General features: G+C 43.7%; 2 protein-coding genes across 4 annotated transcripts; both read left to right on the top strand.

The window, feature by feature from the left end:
- On the top strand, positions 3,680 to 10,948 carry LOC8078011 (WD repeat-containing protein 6). 3 transcript variants are annotated; one of them, XM_002468613.2, is made up of 20 exons: positions 3,680 to 3,848; positions 4,006 to 4,280; positions 4,365 to 4,458; positions 4,657 to 4,739; positions 4,880 to 5,100; positions 5,203 to 5,341; positions 5,553 to 5,635; positions 5,750 to 5,962; positions 6,057 to 6,413; positions 6,498 to 6,669; positions 6,994 to 7,185; positions 7,271 to 7,477; positions 7,570 to 7,662; positions 8,269 to 8,468; positions 8,546 to 9,067; positions 9,182 to 9,265; positions 9,345 to 9,427; positions 9,552 to 10,190; positions 10,286 to 10,436; positions 10,523 to 10,948. In XM_002468613.2, the coding sequence occupies exons 1-20, from the start codon at positions 3,752 to 3,754 to the stop codon at positions 10,599 to 10,601; spliced, it is 3,984 nt and encodes a 1,327-aa protein (XP_002468658.1). In that variant the 5' UTR covers positions 3,680 to 3,751; the 3' UTR covers positions 10,602 to 10,948. The 3 variants fall into 3 exon arrangements, with proteins under 3 accessions (XP_002468658.1, XP_021307068.1, XP_021307069.1); XM_021451393.1 differs by having other exon boundaries at positions 9,185 to 9,265; positions 10,523 to 10,783; XM_021451394.1 differs by lacking the exons at positions 3,680 to 3,848; positions 4,006 to 4,280; positions 4,365 to 4,458 and having other exon boundaries at positions 4,681 to 4,739; positions 4,880 to 4,924; positions 5,017 to 5,100; positions 10,523 to 10,783.
- Positions 12,640 to 13,662, top strand: LOC110432828. Its single transcript, XM_021453718.1, has one exon. It carries the CDS (start codon positions 12,640 to 12,642, stop codon positions 13,660 to 13,662), a length of 1,023 nt encoding a protein of 340 aa, XP_021309393.1.

Here is a 17,439-nt window from a genome sequence, read left to right as displayed (position 1 = left end):
CACAGGTCTGAAAACCCAATTTTTTTCAAAATTTCCGTCACAATAAATCTTTAGACGCATATATGGAGTATTATATATAGACGAATTTAAAACTAATTGCATAGTCTGTAATTTGCGAGACAAATTTTTTAAATCTATTTAATTTATAATTAAACAATATTTTTCAAATACAAACAAAAATACTATAGTGTTTCGAAAAGTTTTTGTTGAGAAACTATAAACACGGTCACAGAGAGACTGTTGGGATCAGGAAGAGAAGACCTTTTTGTTCTCCTGACATTCGCCTACCGCAATCGGCGTCTCTCTCTGTCACTCTCTGCCTATGTTGGAGTTGGACTGGAGGACAATCCTCTTCTGAATTAAATTAATCACGGCAGGATAAGCAGACGGCTATATTGTGGCCTTGTTTAGATCCAAAAACTTTTTAGATTTTAACACTATAGCATTTTCATTTTTATTTGACAAATATTATCTAATTATAAAATAACTAGGCTTAAAAGATTCGTCTCATGATTTACAGGTAAATTGTACAATTAGTTATCTTTTTAATCTATATTTAATGTTCCATGCATGTGCCGTAAAATTCGATGTGATGAAAAATCTTGTAAAGTTTTGGGTTTTTTTGGTGCATCTAAACAAGGCGTTTGTCTTATAGATAGGCCTTGTTTAGTTCACCCTGAAAACCAAAAAATTTTCAAGATTTCTCGTCACATCGAATCTTGGGGCACATGCATGAAACATTAAATATAAACGAAAACAAAAACTAATTATACAGTTTAGCTGTAAATCAGGAGACGAATCTTTTGATCCTAGTTAGTCCATGATTGGATAATATTTAACACAAACAAACGAAAGTGCTAGTGTACTGAAATTTTTTAACTTTTCGGAACTAAACAAGGCCTATAGCCTTCGTTGTTCAGAATCGGATCGCCATACGCCTTGTTTAGTTCTAAAATATTTTGCAAAATGAATACTGTAACTTTTTTGTTTGTATTTGACAAATATTGTTCAATCATAGACTAACTAGGCTTAAAAGATTTGTCTCGTCAATTCCGACCAAACTGTGCAATTAGTTTTTATTTTTATCTATATTTAGTACTTCATGCATGTGTCTAAAGATTCGATGTGACGGGAAATCTGAAAAATTTTGTAAAATTTTTTGGGAAGTAAACAAGACTGCAGTACAAATTTTTGCGAGTTGATGTCAGAGTTGGAGGCCGCTGTCAGTCAGAGTCAGGCTCCCCAAGTCCACGTCGGTGCGCCACCGCTGTCAAGCAGTGGCGGAGACTTTCGTTCGCATGCATGCATGTCTGAATGATTAAGCCTACGTTGTCAGGGGGCTGCTTTAAACCTTTTTCTCCGTGACGGGATCTCACCATATTTTCCTTCCTTGAAAATCTTAGACTACCCACAATGTATCAAATATCGATGCTGAAATAAAGAGAGAGAATGCTGAAACGAAGAAAGAGAAAAACTCAGTATCAATGCAACACACTGCAGGGACCGGTGCTAGAGCTAGAAAACTCAAGCATCATGGCATGTATATGCATCGGTGCTGAAACGAATAACACATCCTACAAGCTCTTCATCTACAGTTACCTGCAGGAACTGCCTCTTCACTCATCTGGTGGAGGCGCATCCGCGCTTTGGCAAGCGGACAGCGGCGCAAGGGGCTTGACACTCTTTTTGCGCTAGTCTCTTGGCATGTGTGGAAGGAGCGGAACGCCAGGTGTTTTCGAGATGCCTCAGCCACCATCAACGATCTGCTGCAGCTCATCACGATGGAAGCCGATCGTTGGATCAACGCGGGCGCCACCGGCCTTGCAGTCTTAGCTAGGAGTTAACCTTTCCCTCCGTTTTGCGCCACGGTCGTTTTTTGTTTCAATCATATAGCCCAGTTTGAGCAGCCAGCCAGCCGGCCTGGTCAGTCGGTCTTTGTACTTAATTTTATTCCTTCTTAATGGAAATGATGCGCAGATCTCCTGCGTATTCGAGAAAAACTATTTCACAAGCTGTTTCAGTATCGGTCACAATGTGAACAGTCTTAACGTAGGCCTTGTTCAATTGCAAAATGAAAAATTTTCGGTCACAGTAGCACTTTTGTTTGTTTGTAATAAATATTGTCTAATTATAGACTAACTAGGCTCAAAAGATTCATCTTGTAATTTACAGATAAACTGTGTAATTAATTTATATTTTTGACTATATTTAATGTTTCATATATGTGTCGCAAGATTCGATGTGACAGAGAATTTTGAAAAGTTTTTGGTTTTTTTTATGAATAGGCCTTGTTTAGTTGTGAAAACTCTTTGGTTTTTGCTACGGTAGCATTTTCTTTTTAATTTGACAAACATTGTACAATCACAAAGTAACTAGACTTAAAAGATTCGTCTCACAATTTATAGATAAACTGTATAATTAGTTTTTATTTTCATCTATATTTAATGTTTCATGCATGTGTTATAAAAATCGATGTGACGGAGAGTTTTGAAATTTTTTTTATTTTTTGGTAAGGCCTAAACAAGACCGTACTATTACGCCGCAGCAGCATTCACATTGTGCAGTATAGAAACAACTGGGCCGCCGGTCGACGTCAAAGTCGGCGGCGGCGGCGGCAAGCGCAGCGCTGCGTAGCCGTGACGTCGCCGTCGGTCGTCGGTCGCCGCGTCCAGGATTCCTTCCTGGTTCCTGCCACGGTGGCACCGGCACCGGACAAAATGGCAATCGAGCTGGCTGACAAACTGTGACGAGAATCAAATCGTGTGGGTTGGTGGATAGGCCTCCATTACATTCCCGTTCCAATCCCATAGAGTAGAGTAGGGCCTTGTTTCCTAAAAAAATTTGCAAACAGTTTCATATTTCTATCAAATCAAATCTTACGACACATACATGGAGCATTAAATATAAATAAAAATAAAAACTAATTGCTTAATTAATTATAGTTTGCGAGACAGATCTTTTAAACCTAGTTAATCAATAATTAGAGAATATTTATGAAATATAAATGAAACTGCTACATTGTTTATTTTTATTGGCATGAGCATCATATAATAAAGTATACTCCCTCCGTCCCAAATTTATTGACGTTTTAGGATTGGTGGCGGATACCAAAGAAGAAACAAAATGACCTGCATACCCCTTTGAAGTTCCAGTCTCTACATCTTTTATATGTCCAATCACTGATACAGTCACAAAGGCCAATGCAGGCAGCAACTGTTTCCGTCACTGTGGCAACCTTTCGTCAAAAACCATGCACTTCCATTGATTATTTTTTCATTAAACAAATAGATCATGATGTTTGCTGGGACATGGTTCATAATTGCTCATACATTCTATCATTGTCGTAACCGATCCTTACAGACACACAACATTCAAGCCAGTAGAACGACACTCTTTATGGGACTTACTTCTAGAGCTAAAACGTCAGTAAATTTGGGACAGAGGGAGTACCTCCCATTGCAATGCTAACGTATGGACATGTTAGCTAGTTCTATATAAAAAGTGTGCTTTAGTAATTTCTAAAAAAAATCAGAAAAATGTGCTTTAATTCTTTCAGCACGTCATGTTGCATCGAACTCGGCCCAGACTGCATGCAGCCCTGTAGGTCTGCAGCGGCCAGGCCCAATGTTTGAAGGAACTGAAGTTATGGAGGGAATGCAAATCGAGCCCAAACCCCAGACCTAATCGAGCTTCGAGCGGCAGCCGTCGCCGTCAATTCCAAGCGCTACTCGCAGCCTACGCCGCCTCGCCGATGGCCGCCGGCGGCCACCTCCGTCCGGGCTCCTACCTGGGGGACGTCTCGGCGCTCTCCTTCCTCCCCTCCTCGCCGCACCCTCTCCTCCTCGCCGGTACGCTCCCGTCTCCTTCCTCCCCTCCTCGCCTCGCCGCACGCACTCCCGCGCTTAGCTACCTGGCTCGCCCGCGCCGCTGTTGAATGCTTGCGTCGTCTCTGCTTGCCTCAGCACGCGGGTGATAACATCCACGTCCTTCGTCCTGTGGCCGCAGGCACGGGATCGCAGCTGCTCTTGTACGAAGTGGGCGCCGCCAGGCTCGTCGCGTCGTTCCGAGTGTTCGACGGGGTGCGCGTCCACGGTATCGAGCCACGGAGCGGAGGCCCCGACAGCTACACGCTCGCGGTGTTCGGCGAGAGGAGGGTGAAGCTATTCTCCCTCCGATTCGGTGCTGAAGCAGATGGCGGCGAGGTGGACGAGGCGCGGCTTGAGCTGGAGCAGAGGCTCCCGGGGTTCGACCATTGGGTGCTCGACGCTCGTTTCTTGGAGGTACCGCGTTTGGTTCCCGCTCTTACTGTGGAGTCTGCAGTGGAGCTTTTCTTTTTTACCAACCTTGCTACGACTCCGGTGCAGGTTGATGGGCTGCTTGCGATTGGTCTGAGTGATAATTCAGTAACACTGTGGGATCTAAGCAAGTGTTCGTTGGTTACCCGAGTGAAGTCTCCAGGTTTGATGACCATCCATCTCCGTGCTAAATTTGGTCCAATTGGCATGACCTGTTGTTAACACCAAAATTTGTTGCAATAATCAGACTCATCTGAACAAGGGTTTCAGATGAGTCTGATCATTGCAACAAATTTTGTTGTTCACACCTGTGCTAAATTCTTCGTTCATGTTTGCTTACAAAGTTGCCTTCTGGGTGCAGAGAAGTGCCTTCTGTATTCCATGAGAATGTGGGGAGACTCTGTTGGAGAGCTTCTTGTGGCATCTGGGACCATTTTAAACGAGGTAAGCTTTCCAGGCTCTCAAGCTGTTTCTGCTTCAGTTCTAGTTTAAAACTGTTTAGGAGAATCTTTCTGAATGTTCATATGAGGAAGTTCACATCCATTAGAAATTTAGTGTAAACAGTCCATCGTCTTATTTTCCAGATTCTTATATGGAAATTGGCATCACAAGTTCTGGGATCCTCCATGGTATGCTCGAATGAAGGAGATACTTCTGATGTAAACAGTCCCAAAATTATAAATCTTGATGATAATCAGCACATGACAGTTCACCTTGGTAGGCTGAAGGAGCATGAAGGCTCAATATTCCGAATAGCTTGGTCCTCTGATGGATCAAAATTTATGTCTGTTTCTGATGACCGTAGGTTGGTTTATTTTGATTTGGGCTCGCACTACCTGCACCAATAACTTTTTTTAGACTGCCTTTCATGGTATTGTTGACCTATTTAGTTTCACTGATGTGGCAGTGCTCGCGTGTGGATGTTGACTTTCAAATCACAGGGTTCTGTCAATCAGACAGCCAGTCAAGACAATGTTGAAATTATACCAAAACTCACTCTTTTTGGGCATAGTGCTAGGATATGGGACTGCTATGTTTCTGATTCTGTAAGTTTGTGACACTTGTTCCCTCTCCCTTTGTATATGCATCATTTGGCTATACTTTATTTTTTACTTGTATTTCTAGTTTGGAATGATGTTACCAATTCTTTTTTTCCGTGAATAAATAGAACTTTTGTAAAATTTCCAGCTCATCATTTTTTTTTTAAAAAAAAAAAAATTAGACTTCTTACTGTTTGCAACTGTGCTTTGCTTTTAGATGGTTATAACTGCTGGTGAGGATTGTACTTGTTGCATTTGGGGAATGGATGGAAAGCTAATCAAAATGTTCAAAGAACACATGTAAGTTGGAAGATGTAGCTGTTAGATTGTAACTTTTTAGTAAGCTGGTGTTTAACTATCTGGAATCTAATTATCTAAAGCGAAAATAATTCATTGTGCTACTCTAATCTACAGTGGGCGAGGAATATGGCGATGCCTATTTGACCCAAGCTCACTGATCGTGGTCACTGCTGGGTTTGATTCAGCAATCAAAGTGCACTATCTATGCAATTCTATTTTTCATGACATAGTGGAAGATAAAAGGGTCTCTGATGGTCTGAACTATGATTCTGAGATCTTTGTTGTATCCTCTCCTTCTGTTTCGGGGCAGTATGGTCCCCTTGATAGGTGTGATGTACTTCTTTACGGTTTCACAAATTACATGGTACCTCTATCTCTCATCTTGTGACAGTGAAATTGTTTATTCATTGGTTCGTCACAGCAAAAGCGAGTATGTTCGTTGTCTACACTTTGCAGAAGAAAATATTCTGTATGTTGCCACAAACAATGGATATCTGCATCATGCTGAACTCTCTAACATAGAGGATGTAAGATGGACTGAGATTATTCAGGTCACTGAGAAAGCACCAATTATCTGCATGGATGTCATGACAACATACTCAAACCTTTCTTTGAATAGGGAGGACACAATTGCCCTTGGAGATGGACGGGGAAATGTTACTATTGTCCGTTTAACCAGTGGCAGCACTGAACCTAAACTAGATCTATCTTTTACCTGGTCAGCAGAAAAAGATCGACAACTACTAGGAGTATACTGGTGCAAGGCTCTTGAATGTAGGTCAGTGAATTGTTAAATTTCTTGTTAAGACATTTTTAAATAGCAGTTATTCATTATTCTCACCAAATTTGTTTTCACTTGTAGCCACATTTTCACAGCTGATCCTAGGGGTGTGCTTAAGTTGTGGAACATAAGAGATGCCCTGTTCTCAAGTACTGATATTATCAATACACCTCAGATGTTTCCACTTGTAGCAGTGTTTGAATCCTCCTTTGGAGCTCGAATCATGTGTCTAGATGCATCTCCTGGAGAGGAGGTAATGATCTTAAAGCCTGTCAGATTTCAGTTGAAGACAAAATCAGAAATTCTTATTGATAGAATCCTTTGTGTGAACATTATGCATTACTAACTAGGACTATAGTGATAATGTTTGTATATCTAGGATTACACAACAGAAGGATGAGGATAATAAGGAAGCTTTAAATTATAAGTTGTAGCTTGGAAGCTAGAAGAGGATGATACAGCCCTGTTGGGGAGAAATACATCATACCATTTAACTGCTAATTAGTTTAACTTCTCATAAAACTAACAATAAGATTTGAATATGTGAGACATATTTTTTCTTTTTTTTCTTGTGCAGATCCTTATAGCTGGTGATAAAAAGGGTAACATCACAGCCTTTCCTTTCCCTAAAACATCGGCACTGCATGCCAGTGGTCTGATGCAACAGAAGATGCTTCCGTGTGATCGTTTTAAAGGAGCTCATGGCATTTCTAGTGTCGCAAGTGTTCATATAAAAGACTCAATTTCTGATCATATTGAAATTCACACTGTATGTCCAAAACAATATTGTTATTCACATTATCAAAGTCATGGGTTTGGTCTGACATATGTTCCTCATCCTTGAAATTTTATAGACCGGGGGAGATGGTTGCATTTGCCTTTTCAAATATGGAAGAAATGTGCAAAAGATTGAATTTTTTGGAATGAGGCAAGTAAAAGAACTGGGCACCATTCAATCCATCTACACTAATCTTGCATCTGAGAGCCAATTGAGTAGTACCTACGCAATAGGTTTCACCTCTGCAGATTTTATAATTTGGGACCTTGAGAATGAAACAAAGGTAACAGAACACATGTATGTACCATATGAATTGGCCAGTCAGAATCAACAGTTCAGCTAATCAGTAGTTTCAAACTTTTATCTTCTATATAGATGGCTCAAGTATCCTGTGGAGGCTGGCGACGCCCTTATTCTTATTATCTTGGGACAGTCCCCGAGTATCAGAACTGCTTTGCCTTTGTAAAGGTTTCTGTTCTAAATTCCTTTTTGTGGATTTGTTTTATCAGCTGATGTTCTAGTGAAAGTCAACACACCTCATGGGAATTATTTCTTCCATTCTGAAGCTTCCATGTGTTCATAGGCTTGCCATTGGTAGCTTATTTTGAGGGGCTTGTAATTTTGAATTTGTCACAGGAGAGTGCAACTTTAGTTTCTATCTCTTTGCATATTGATACATTTGCAATCTTGTCTCACTTGAGTGCTATCGGGCAAGTGTGATGTGTGTTAAAGTGTATAAGTGGATTGCCTACCTTCTCCCAAAGGCTTAAGCTTTTGGGTTCATCTGGTTAGTGCAGTCCACTACTCCACTCTGACAATGTGCAAGTGTAGACTAATTTGTTTCCTCTATCTATCATTTTCCTTATCTCTTAATTGGTTAGTTATGTGCAAGTGTAGACTATTTTGGTTTGCTCGTTACCTAAGGCATAATTTTGTGTACCACCAAAAAAGAAGACTAAGGCATAAGGGCATACTCCACCGCATTGTTGAGTTTTGCTGTTGGTGACTTGACTATATCTTGTGTTACACATTTTTCATCACATAGTTAACTTTTTACTTTTTTTTCCCAACCAGGATCATCATATTCACATTCACAGGCACTGGGCACCAACTCATGATAAGAAATTACTCCCACAAGTTCTCCATTTGCAGTTTCATGGTAGAGAAGTGCACTCATTGTGCTTCATAGATCCAGCAAGCCATTCGGATCCTGAGAATAACTCAGATCTGTTGGTAGCAACCGGATGTGAAGATGGAACTGTGCGCCTTACAGGGTAAATTTGTTTCGTAACCGTTAAGTGTACGATCGCATGTTCCATTTTTTATACTGAATTACTGATGTCTATTACAGTTTCTTGACTGGTAGTTCTGGAAAATGGCATTCCTCAAAGTTGCTAGGGGAGCATGTAGGTGGATCAGCTGTGCGAGCAACATGCTTCATCCCAAGGACCTATACAGTAACATGTAAATCATATAATGACAGTTTGAACGGTATTTCTGATGGCATTGCTGTTGAAAAAGACGAGACTTTCTTACTCATATCTGTTGGATCAAAGCAAGTCCTCACTACTTGGATTTTGCAACCGAGGAATGCAGAAAACAGACAAGTATGTTCGAGTGGCTTAGATATTGACTCCAAGCAAAACGCCAAAAACTTGGAAAATGTTGATTCAGCCATGTCATTTCAATGGCTAACTACCCACATGCCATCAAAGCTTCCTAGGAACGGGCTGAAATCTGGCCACATAAAACAGAGCATTGAGGAAGGAAATTCCTCTGTTGTACAGCCAAATATGGACATTGTGGATCATATGGAAAATGACTGGCGTTACCTTTCTGTTACAGCATTTCATTTGAAACATCCGCTTCTCAGGTAAGATCCAGTATTGTGATTCATGTGCTGCTGGCCGTACAGAGTCTAGCTAGCATAGCCTTTGGTTCATACTCTTGCTTCCTGTAATCTTAATTTAATCTCTTCCGTTTGCAGCAGGTTGACAGTATGTTTTGTTGTTGTTGCTTGCTCGGATGCAACGGTTGTGCTTCGTGCTCTTCTGTTACCTTCTCGATTGTGGTATGCATTGTGCATTTCTGAACAGATTGTGTATTTGTAATATTCTTGGCTGTCTCTGAGCTGCTTCCTTTCTGTACAGGTTTGATGTTGCCTTGTTGGTTCCACAGGCATCGCCAGTTTTGGTGCTGCGCCATATTATCATCAATGCTGGCCACTATAAAGGTCAGTTCTATCTTTCTTTTCTTCTGACCTGACAATGATTTATGTTAATGAAATTAGTACTCTGTTTTTCAGATGATGCTGGAACCTTATTTTATGTTAATGAAATTAGCGTTCTGTTTTTCAGATGATGCTGGAGACAGATACCTTATTGTGAGTGGATCAACAGATGGTAGCATTACTTTTTGGAACCTGACAGAGACCATTCATGGCTTCATGCAACTAATATCGGAGACTCAACCACATATGAATATTGATTGTCAAAAGCGTCCCAGGACTGGAAGAGGGAGTCAAGGCGGCCGTCGCCGGTGGAGATCACTGGCATATGCTTTGAAGAAGAGAGATGGAGATATGTCACCCTCTAATGAGAGTAACCTGGGTAGTCTAAACGCTGCTGAAAATTCACCTGAAGCTTCTGGTGTGGAAAACACTCAGACTATAGTGCATGAAGCAAGTGACAGCTCAAACACTGAGATGCCTTCAAGTACCCAATCTTGTGATATACCTGAATTGAGACCAATGCACCTGTTATCCGGTGTTCACCAGTCTGGCGTTAATTGCCTCCACATATCATACTCAACACCTGACAAGTCATACTGCATCATAAGTGGCGGGGATGATCAAGCTGTTCAGTGCTTCAACTTCAGAGTAGTATCTTCAGAGGATTGCTTAACAACCACAACAAGACTAAATTCGCATGACAATGACACACTTAAAATTCTATATCAGCATAAGGCATCATCAGCTCATAGTGCAGCAGTTAAAGGTTTGTCACCATTTGAACCAATGTAATTAATATATCCCATTCTTTCAGTCTGTTTTGTTGGAGTTATGCAAGCATATATGCATGTTTTACACTAGGAATCTGGACAGACGGCACTTGGGCTTTCTCTACTGGCCTTGATCAAAGAGTAAGATGCTGGAAGATGGGATTGATCGGCCAATTCACGGAATACTCCCATGCTATCATTAGCGTGCCCGAGCCTGAAACTCTAGACGTTTTCCATGACCGGTGAGCAAGTCTTTGTCAATTTGTGTGTTTTACCTCTATCTTTTGATGTTTCTGAATTCTAATGGTGGTGGTGGTTGCCTTGTTAGAGCAAAGAGGAAGTACCACATTGCTGTTGCTGGAAGGGGTATGCAAATGGTCGAGTTCTCACCACCTGGAGATGTTTAACGAAGATGACTGCAATCTTATGGATGTGGCTTTGACTGGGACTGCGCGGATCATGTAGTTTTCTACTGAGAAGAATTATAGTTTAAAGTTTTGTTGTCAAGGCTGGAACAAGCTGAGAAATCAACATGTGTTATTACAAGCTTCTGGTGCAATTTCTTTTTGTGGGTGGGGTTTGTTGTTCATTTGTGCTAGTTCATGCTGGTTCTCCCTGCTTCCGTAGACGAATAATCTGGTGGCCTTCAACGCGTCATCGGACACCTCAACGGAGCTTCATACTGTGCGACTTTTGACCCTACACTTTATATGGATGTTATCTGGTGAATCTAATACTACCTTGAACGCTACAATTTGCACTGCCCACAAGATGATCCGCTGCTTTATTCCTGGGATATTTTGAATTGCAAACAGTATGTTTCCATACCTGTAAGCATTCACACTTGAAAAGCTCACAGAGATAACGATTTGCTAGCTTGACTAGACGCTATCCGAAAGCACGGTATCAAGTACAGTAGGAAAAAAGTGACTATTACACAGTATCGTGGGCACGGGTGGTTATGGAGGTTGGGCTGATTCGACTGAGCTGCCTCGTGTGTTTCGTGGGGTGAACAGACTAGCATCCGTCTGGTTGATTCTTGTTGAAAATCAAAGTCAAAACAGTGTATGAACAAAGACTTTGAATGGTGGCCAAATTTAATGAAGAAGGAGGATTTTCAAAGAGTTCAAACACTGTAGAATTTCTGTAGAATTTCTGTATGTATTCACTACATCCAGCTATAAATAGGGAGTCACTTTCACCATTGTAAGGCAATCAACTAGAAAGTGAAATACAGAAACAACTCCCTCTTCTCTCTATCTCCCTGTCTGTGTCCTTGAGTGCATTGTGAGCAATCCAAAGAAGTCGATTTCTAACACGTTATCAGCACGAGCCCTACCGAGCTAAAAGGTAAATAGGTGAGAAATCCACCATTTGATGCTCGAATTTCTTTTTCATGAACAAGCACGCACACTAAAGCACGAACACTAGTACCTCGCCGCCATCCTGAAGATGAGCGTGCGGACCGAGCCACCAACGTCCCGAAGACGTACGGATGAAAACGCGGACGTGTGGGCGCCTCTAGCCCCACCTTCGCGCGAGACCCCGCCCCCTGCAGGGGCGTGACCGCTGGAGCCGCAGCCGCGCACTCGGGCCGAGACGTTCGCGCGCCTCTGGCCACCGAGCTAAGGCTGCGCCCCACGCGCCATGGCCGCGACAGCCATTGCAGGGAACGCTGCCTGGCCAGCAGCTGCGAGCCGCGCAGGAGCTGCGAGGCCGGCCGCGCCTGGCACCCAGCGCTGGCAGGTATAGGCCGCGCCCCGGACCCGGGCACCGCGAGCCGCGCGCGTGCACGCCACAGGCCATGGGCTGGCCGCGTCTGAGCCACTGCGCCATGGCTGGGCAAGTGCTCCTTGCGTCCTCCACTCAGCCTGCTTTCTGAGAAAGAAGGGATAAGGATGAGAGAGGGGAAAGGATAGAAATGAGTCTGGTCAAACCATAGGGTGCATGCGGTTCAATTTTTGAGCTGGGCTCCAGAGGCCACGTGAAAGGGCAGCAGCCACTGTCCATGCACTGATGAGATACATTTTTTTTCTAAAGAGGATAGGAAGGTGGAGCCATTAAGGCTTGCACGGTTGAGCCATTATGGTATGCGGACCTGCTGCCAAACACTAGCGCCCGAAGCCGCTATACAACTAATGGCCAGTCTAATATCGACGGAAAGTCGTATAATATAAAATACACGGCCCGAAGTCTGTGAATTATGTGCGGCCCGAAGTCCGCCATATTTATTTATTATTGTTATTATTGCCATTATTTATTTCTGCAATTATTTATTGCATTTAATTTCGTATATTTACTTTATTACAATATTCTATATTTAATTGCAAAGTAATCCTGAAGATTACACCTGGGGAAATTATATAGTCCTGAAGACTATATTAAGTCGTAATCCTGAAGATTACGCACCGACATCTACTAATCCTGCGCATTAATTGTGCAGGCATGTCGGACATCGCAAAGAGGGATTTCGAGATGCTCGCCGTGGATGGCAGCAACTACCTCACTTGGGCGACCGACATCGAGATCAGACTCGATGGCATGGGCCTCGATCATACCATTGTCCAGCCTGAAGCTGGCAAGGATGAGCGCACAAAGCAGGACAAGGCAAAAGCCTTGCATTACCTGCGACACCACCTTCATCCTGACTTGAAGTGCGAGTACATGACGGAGAAGGACCCGCTAGTCTTGTGGCAGTCCCTGAAGGACCGCTTCAGCCAGCAGCTGACCATTGTGCTCCCCAGAGCACAACAAGACTGGATCAACCTACGCTTCCAAGACTTCAAGTCTGTGGCAGCGTACAACTCCGCATTGCACAGGATTGTGACCAAACTGCGTCTATGTGGCCAGAAGATCACTGACGCTGATATGATCGAGAAGACCTTGTCCACCTTCCACCCCGGCAACATTGTACTTCAACAACAGTATAGAAACTCAAGGTACACCAAGTACTCTGAGTTGAGTGAAGTACTATCTGTTGCCGAGCAACAGAATGAAGTTCTCATGAACAATCATTCTGCCCGGCCTACTGGTTCCATAGCTGTGCCTGAAGCACATGCCAATGTTGCTGAGAGTTCTCGCAACCGCAAAAGGGGCCGTGGAAAGGGAAAATGGAAGGGGAAGAAGGGTGCCATGTTCAAGGTCAAAGGAAAGGGAAAGCCCAAAGGTAGGTTCGACCCCAAGAAGGAAAGAGGTGACCACAGTGGGGAAGAGCAAGGCGATTGCTATAGATGTGGAGCAAAGGGGCATTGGTCCCGTAATTGCCGCACCCCCAAACACCTCGTTGACCTTTACCAGCAGAGCAAACACAAGAATAAAGGTCAGCATGAGCCCCACTTCCTCACTGAGCCTGAAGCTCGGCCTGAGAAGCACGACGACGGGGTCGTCGGTGCAAGTGGAGACGTCCGAATGGATGAGAGTGAGGACAACCTTCTTGATGACTTTGATATATTTGGAGACCTGCAGTAATCTCCAAAGAGTCATGTTAGCGATGCCCACATGTACTAGTTTGGTCATGTATGCTCCTGAAGAGCATTTGTAATGTAGTAGATGATCCAAACTGTTGTAACGTTTCCCAGGAATTATGTAATGTTGTCTTTATGATAATGCATGTTTATGTTAAATTCCTGTTTTTACTTTATGGTATTTAACAGAGCCTGTGGGACCCGATGGCGGAAGCGGAACTCTGTCTTGTAGACAGTGGTACCACCAATACGATACTAAGGGATACTAGATATTTCCAAACATTAACAAAGAAAAGTGGAAATATTATGACCATTGCCGGAAGCAATGCTCATATTGTGGGCACCGGAAGTGCCACACTAGTTCTCCCTATGGGTACTCAAATCTTTGTAAAGGATGCACTGTTGTATCCTGACTCAAAGCGCACGCTTTTGAGCTTCAAAGATGTCCGTGCAAATGGTTTCCATGTAGAAACCGAGATCGAGCAAGGTGCTGAATACCTGCTGATCACTAAATTCGACGGGTACCAAAAGCGAGTGGTGGAAAGGTTCCCTTCATCGCCAACGGGTTTGTACTACACGTACATAAAGCCCACAGATGAGTATGTTGCGATGAAGACCATATTCAGAAACACAGAATCGTTTCGAATATGGCATGACCGCTTAGGTCATCCTGGGTTGGGAATGATGAAAAGAATCATCAACAATTCCGCTGGCCATGATGTTAGAGGCTTCCCAAATCCTGAAGATTTTATTTGCACTGCATGTGCAAAAGGGAAGCTAATCACTAGACCATCCCTCCTGAAGATTAGGGATGAGTCACCTGTGTTCCTGCAAAGGATACAAGGTGACATATGTGGACCTATCCAGCCCCTGTCGGGCCCATTCAGGTATTTTATGGTACTGATTAATGCATCTACCAGATGGAGCCATGTGGACCTGTTGTCCACTAGAAACCATGCTTTCTCCAAGCTCATTGCCCAGATAATCACGCTAAAAGCAAGTTTCCCTGATAACCGCATCCAGTCCATTCGGATGGATAATGCTGGTGAGTTCAGGTCGAAAGCTTTTGATGATTATTGCTTAGCCCTGGGCATTAAGGTAGAGCATTCAGTACCACATGTCCACACACAAAATGGTCTAGTTGAATCCTTGATCAAGAGGATCAAGTGGATTGCCAGGCCGTTGCTGCAGAATTGTAAGCTGCCAACCAGTTGTTGGGGCCATGCGGTGTTGCATGCTGCAGCACTAATCCAACTCAGGCCAACTGCATACCATGATACATCCCCCTTACAGTTAGTACGTGGGAAAGAACCAAGTATTTCCCATCTGCGAATATTTGGCTGCGCAGTGTACGTGCCAATACCACCACCCCAGCGTACCGCAATGGGACCCCACCGGAAGTTGGGGATATATGTTGGTTATGTGACTCCATCCATAATCAAATATTTAGAGCCTATGACTGGGGATCTTCATACGGCTCGGTACGCTGATTGTGTCTTCGATGAAGACCATTTCCCAGCATTAGGGGGAGATAGGCATCCAGAAGAATGCCGGGAAATTGAATGGAATGCATCGGGGATGCAATCCTTAGACCCACGCACTAGCGAATCTGAACTAGAAGTTCAGAGAATTATTCATTTGCAAGGTCTTGCAAATGAGCTGCCAGATGCCTTCACTGATCACAAAAGGGTGACAAGGTCGCATATACCTGCAGTAAATGCGCCGGAGAGAGTGCAGGTACCCCTGAAGGCTACCAACTCTATAGTCTCCCCTAATCCTAGGAAGAGGGGGAGACCTCCGGGTGCTCAGGACAAGGTCCCGCGGAGACGTCCGCAGAGGCGACGGTCTGAGACACTTGCACCACTCGAAGAATCAGTTGAAGAGGCTCGACCCGAAGTCGAGAATGCCCCAGAAGTGGCAACTCAACCTGAAGTTGAGGAGGTCCCTGAAGGACACCATCCTGAAGATGGAAATCCCAATGCGTCGCGCGCGCATCATTGCATTGGAAGATCGGAACGCCCCAACTCAATCGTTATGGGAAATCACGATGAGTGGGAGGACGATCATGAGGAGATCGCCACTAATTATGTGGAATCAGGAGAGTCATATCATAGAAAGACCACTATTGTCGACATATATTTTGCCTCAAAAATTGCTGACTCAATGGATCCGGATCCAGAACCAAAGTCCATGATAGAGTGCCGGAAGCGCTCGGACTGGGATAAATGGAAAGCAGCAATTGAGGCTGAGTTGCGCTCGCTTTGCCAAAGAAAGGTTTTTGGTCCTGCAGTCCCAACACCCCCAAAAGTCATCCCTGTAGGATGCAAATGGGTCTTCCTCCGGAAGAGGAATGAACATGGCGAGGTGGTAAGATACAAAGTGAGGCTAGTGGCACAAGGGTTCACGCAGAGACCCGGCATCGATTACGATGAAACTTACTCTCCTGTCATGAGTGGCATAACGTTCCGATACCTTATATCTATGGCAGCAAACTTGAATTTGAAAATGCAGTTGATGGATGTTGTGACCGCATACTTGTATGGGTCACTTGATTCGGAAATATACATGAGAGTCCCCGAAGGACTCAAGATCCTCGGACCGAATCAAAACCGCAACATGTTCAGCGTCCGCCTACAGCGGTCGTTGTATGGGTTGAAACAATCTGGAAGGATGTGGTTCAACCGATTGAGTAACTTTCTCCTGCAGAGAGGTTACATCAATAACGATGATTGTCCCTGTGTTTTCATAAAGAAATCCAATGATGGATTTTGTATCATCTCCGTTTATGTCGATGATTTGAATATCATCGGGACTACAAGGGACATTGAGGAAGCAATGGCTTACCTCAAGGCGGAGTTTGAGATGAAAGACTTGGGCAAGACCAAGTTTTGTTTGGGCCTGCAGCTCGAACACCTCCCTGAAGGAGTGTTTGTACACCAGTCCACTTATACTAAGAGGGTACTTGAAAAATTCAATATGAGCAAGTGCCACCCTCTTAAGACCCCCATGGTAGTCCGATCCCTGGAAGCGGATAAGGACCCATTTAGACCAAAGGGCGATGATGAGGAAGTATTGGGACCCGAAGTTCCATACTTAAGCGCCATTGGAGCACTGATGTACCTTGCAAACTGCACTAGACCTGACATTGCGTTTGCAGTAAACTTGTTGGCAAGGTACAGTGCTGCCCCAACCAGGAGACATTGGGTTGGTGTCAAAACCATCTTGAGGTACCTACAAGGTACACAAGACCTTGGTCTATGGTTCCCGAAGAACCAAGCTCCAACCATGGTGGGATATGTGGATGCTGGCTATATGTCTGACCCGCATAATGCCAGATCACAGACTGGTTTTGTCTTCCTCTGTGGTGGTGCAGCCATTTCCTGGCGGTCTGTAAAGCAGACCCTAGTTGCTACATCGACTAACCACTCAGAGATAATAGCCCTGTATGAGGCTGCACGAGAGTGTGTTTGGTTGCGACGAATGATTAATCACATCCAGAAGTCATGTGGTTTGAATGTCGCCGATACCCCCACCATTATCTATGAGGATAATGCAGCTTGTGTTGCACAGATGCATATGGGTTATGTCAAGAGCAATCTCACAAAGCATATTGCTCCGAAGTTCTTTTATCCCCATGAGCTCCAGAAGAGCGGGGAGATAAATATCCTGCAAGCAAGATCGTGCGATAACCTCGCAGATCTTTTCACAAAGTCTCTACCCGCCTCTAGCTTCTATAAGTGCATCCATGGAATTGGTATGAGGCGGTTTAGAGAGTTGCAGG

Source organism: Sorghum bicolor, chromosome 1 (genome assembly GCF_000003195.3).
Source record: "Sorghum bicolor cultivar BTx623 chromosome 1, Sorghum_bicolor_NCBIv3, whole genome shotgun sequence".
Lineage (NCBI taxonomy): Eukaryota > Viridiplantae > Streptophyta > Magnoliopsida > Poales > Poaceae > Sorghum > Sorghum bicolor.
The sequence above is the reverse complement of the archived record's forward strand: the minus strand, read 5'-3'. Positions and strand labels throughout refer to the sequence as shown.

Coding starts and splice junctions, on each gene's coding strand:
- LOC8078011 (XM_002468613.2), top strand. CDS start 3,752: ATGGCCGCCGGCGGCCACCTCCGTCCGGGCTCCTACCTGGGGGACGTC. Junction 4,459..4,656: donor TACCCGAGTGAAGTCTCCAG/GTTTGATGACCA, acceptor TTCTGGGTGCAG/AGAAGTGCCTTCTGTATTCC. Junction 4,740..4,879: donor CTGGGACCATTTTAAACGAG/GTAAGCTTTCCA, acceptor CTTATTTTCCAG/ATTCTTATATGGAAATTGGC.
- LOC110432828 (XM_021453718.1), top strand. CDS start 12,640: ATGTCGGACATCGCAAAGAGGGATTTCGAGATGCTCGCCGTGGATGGC.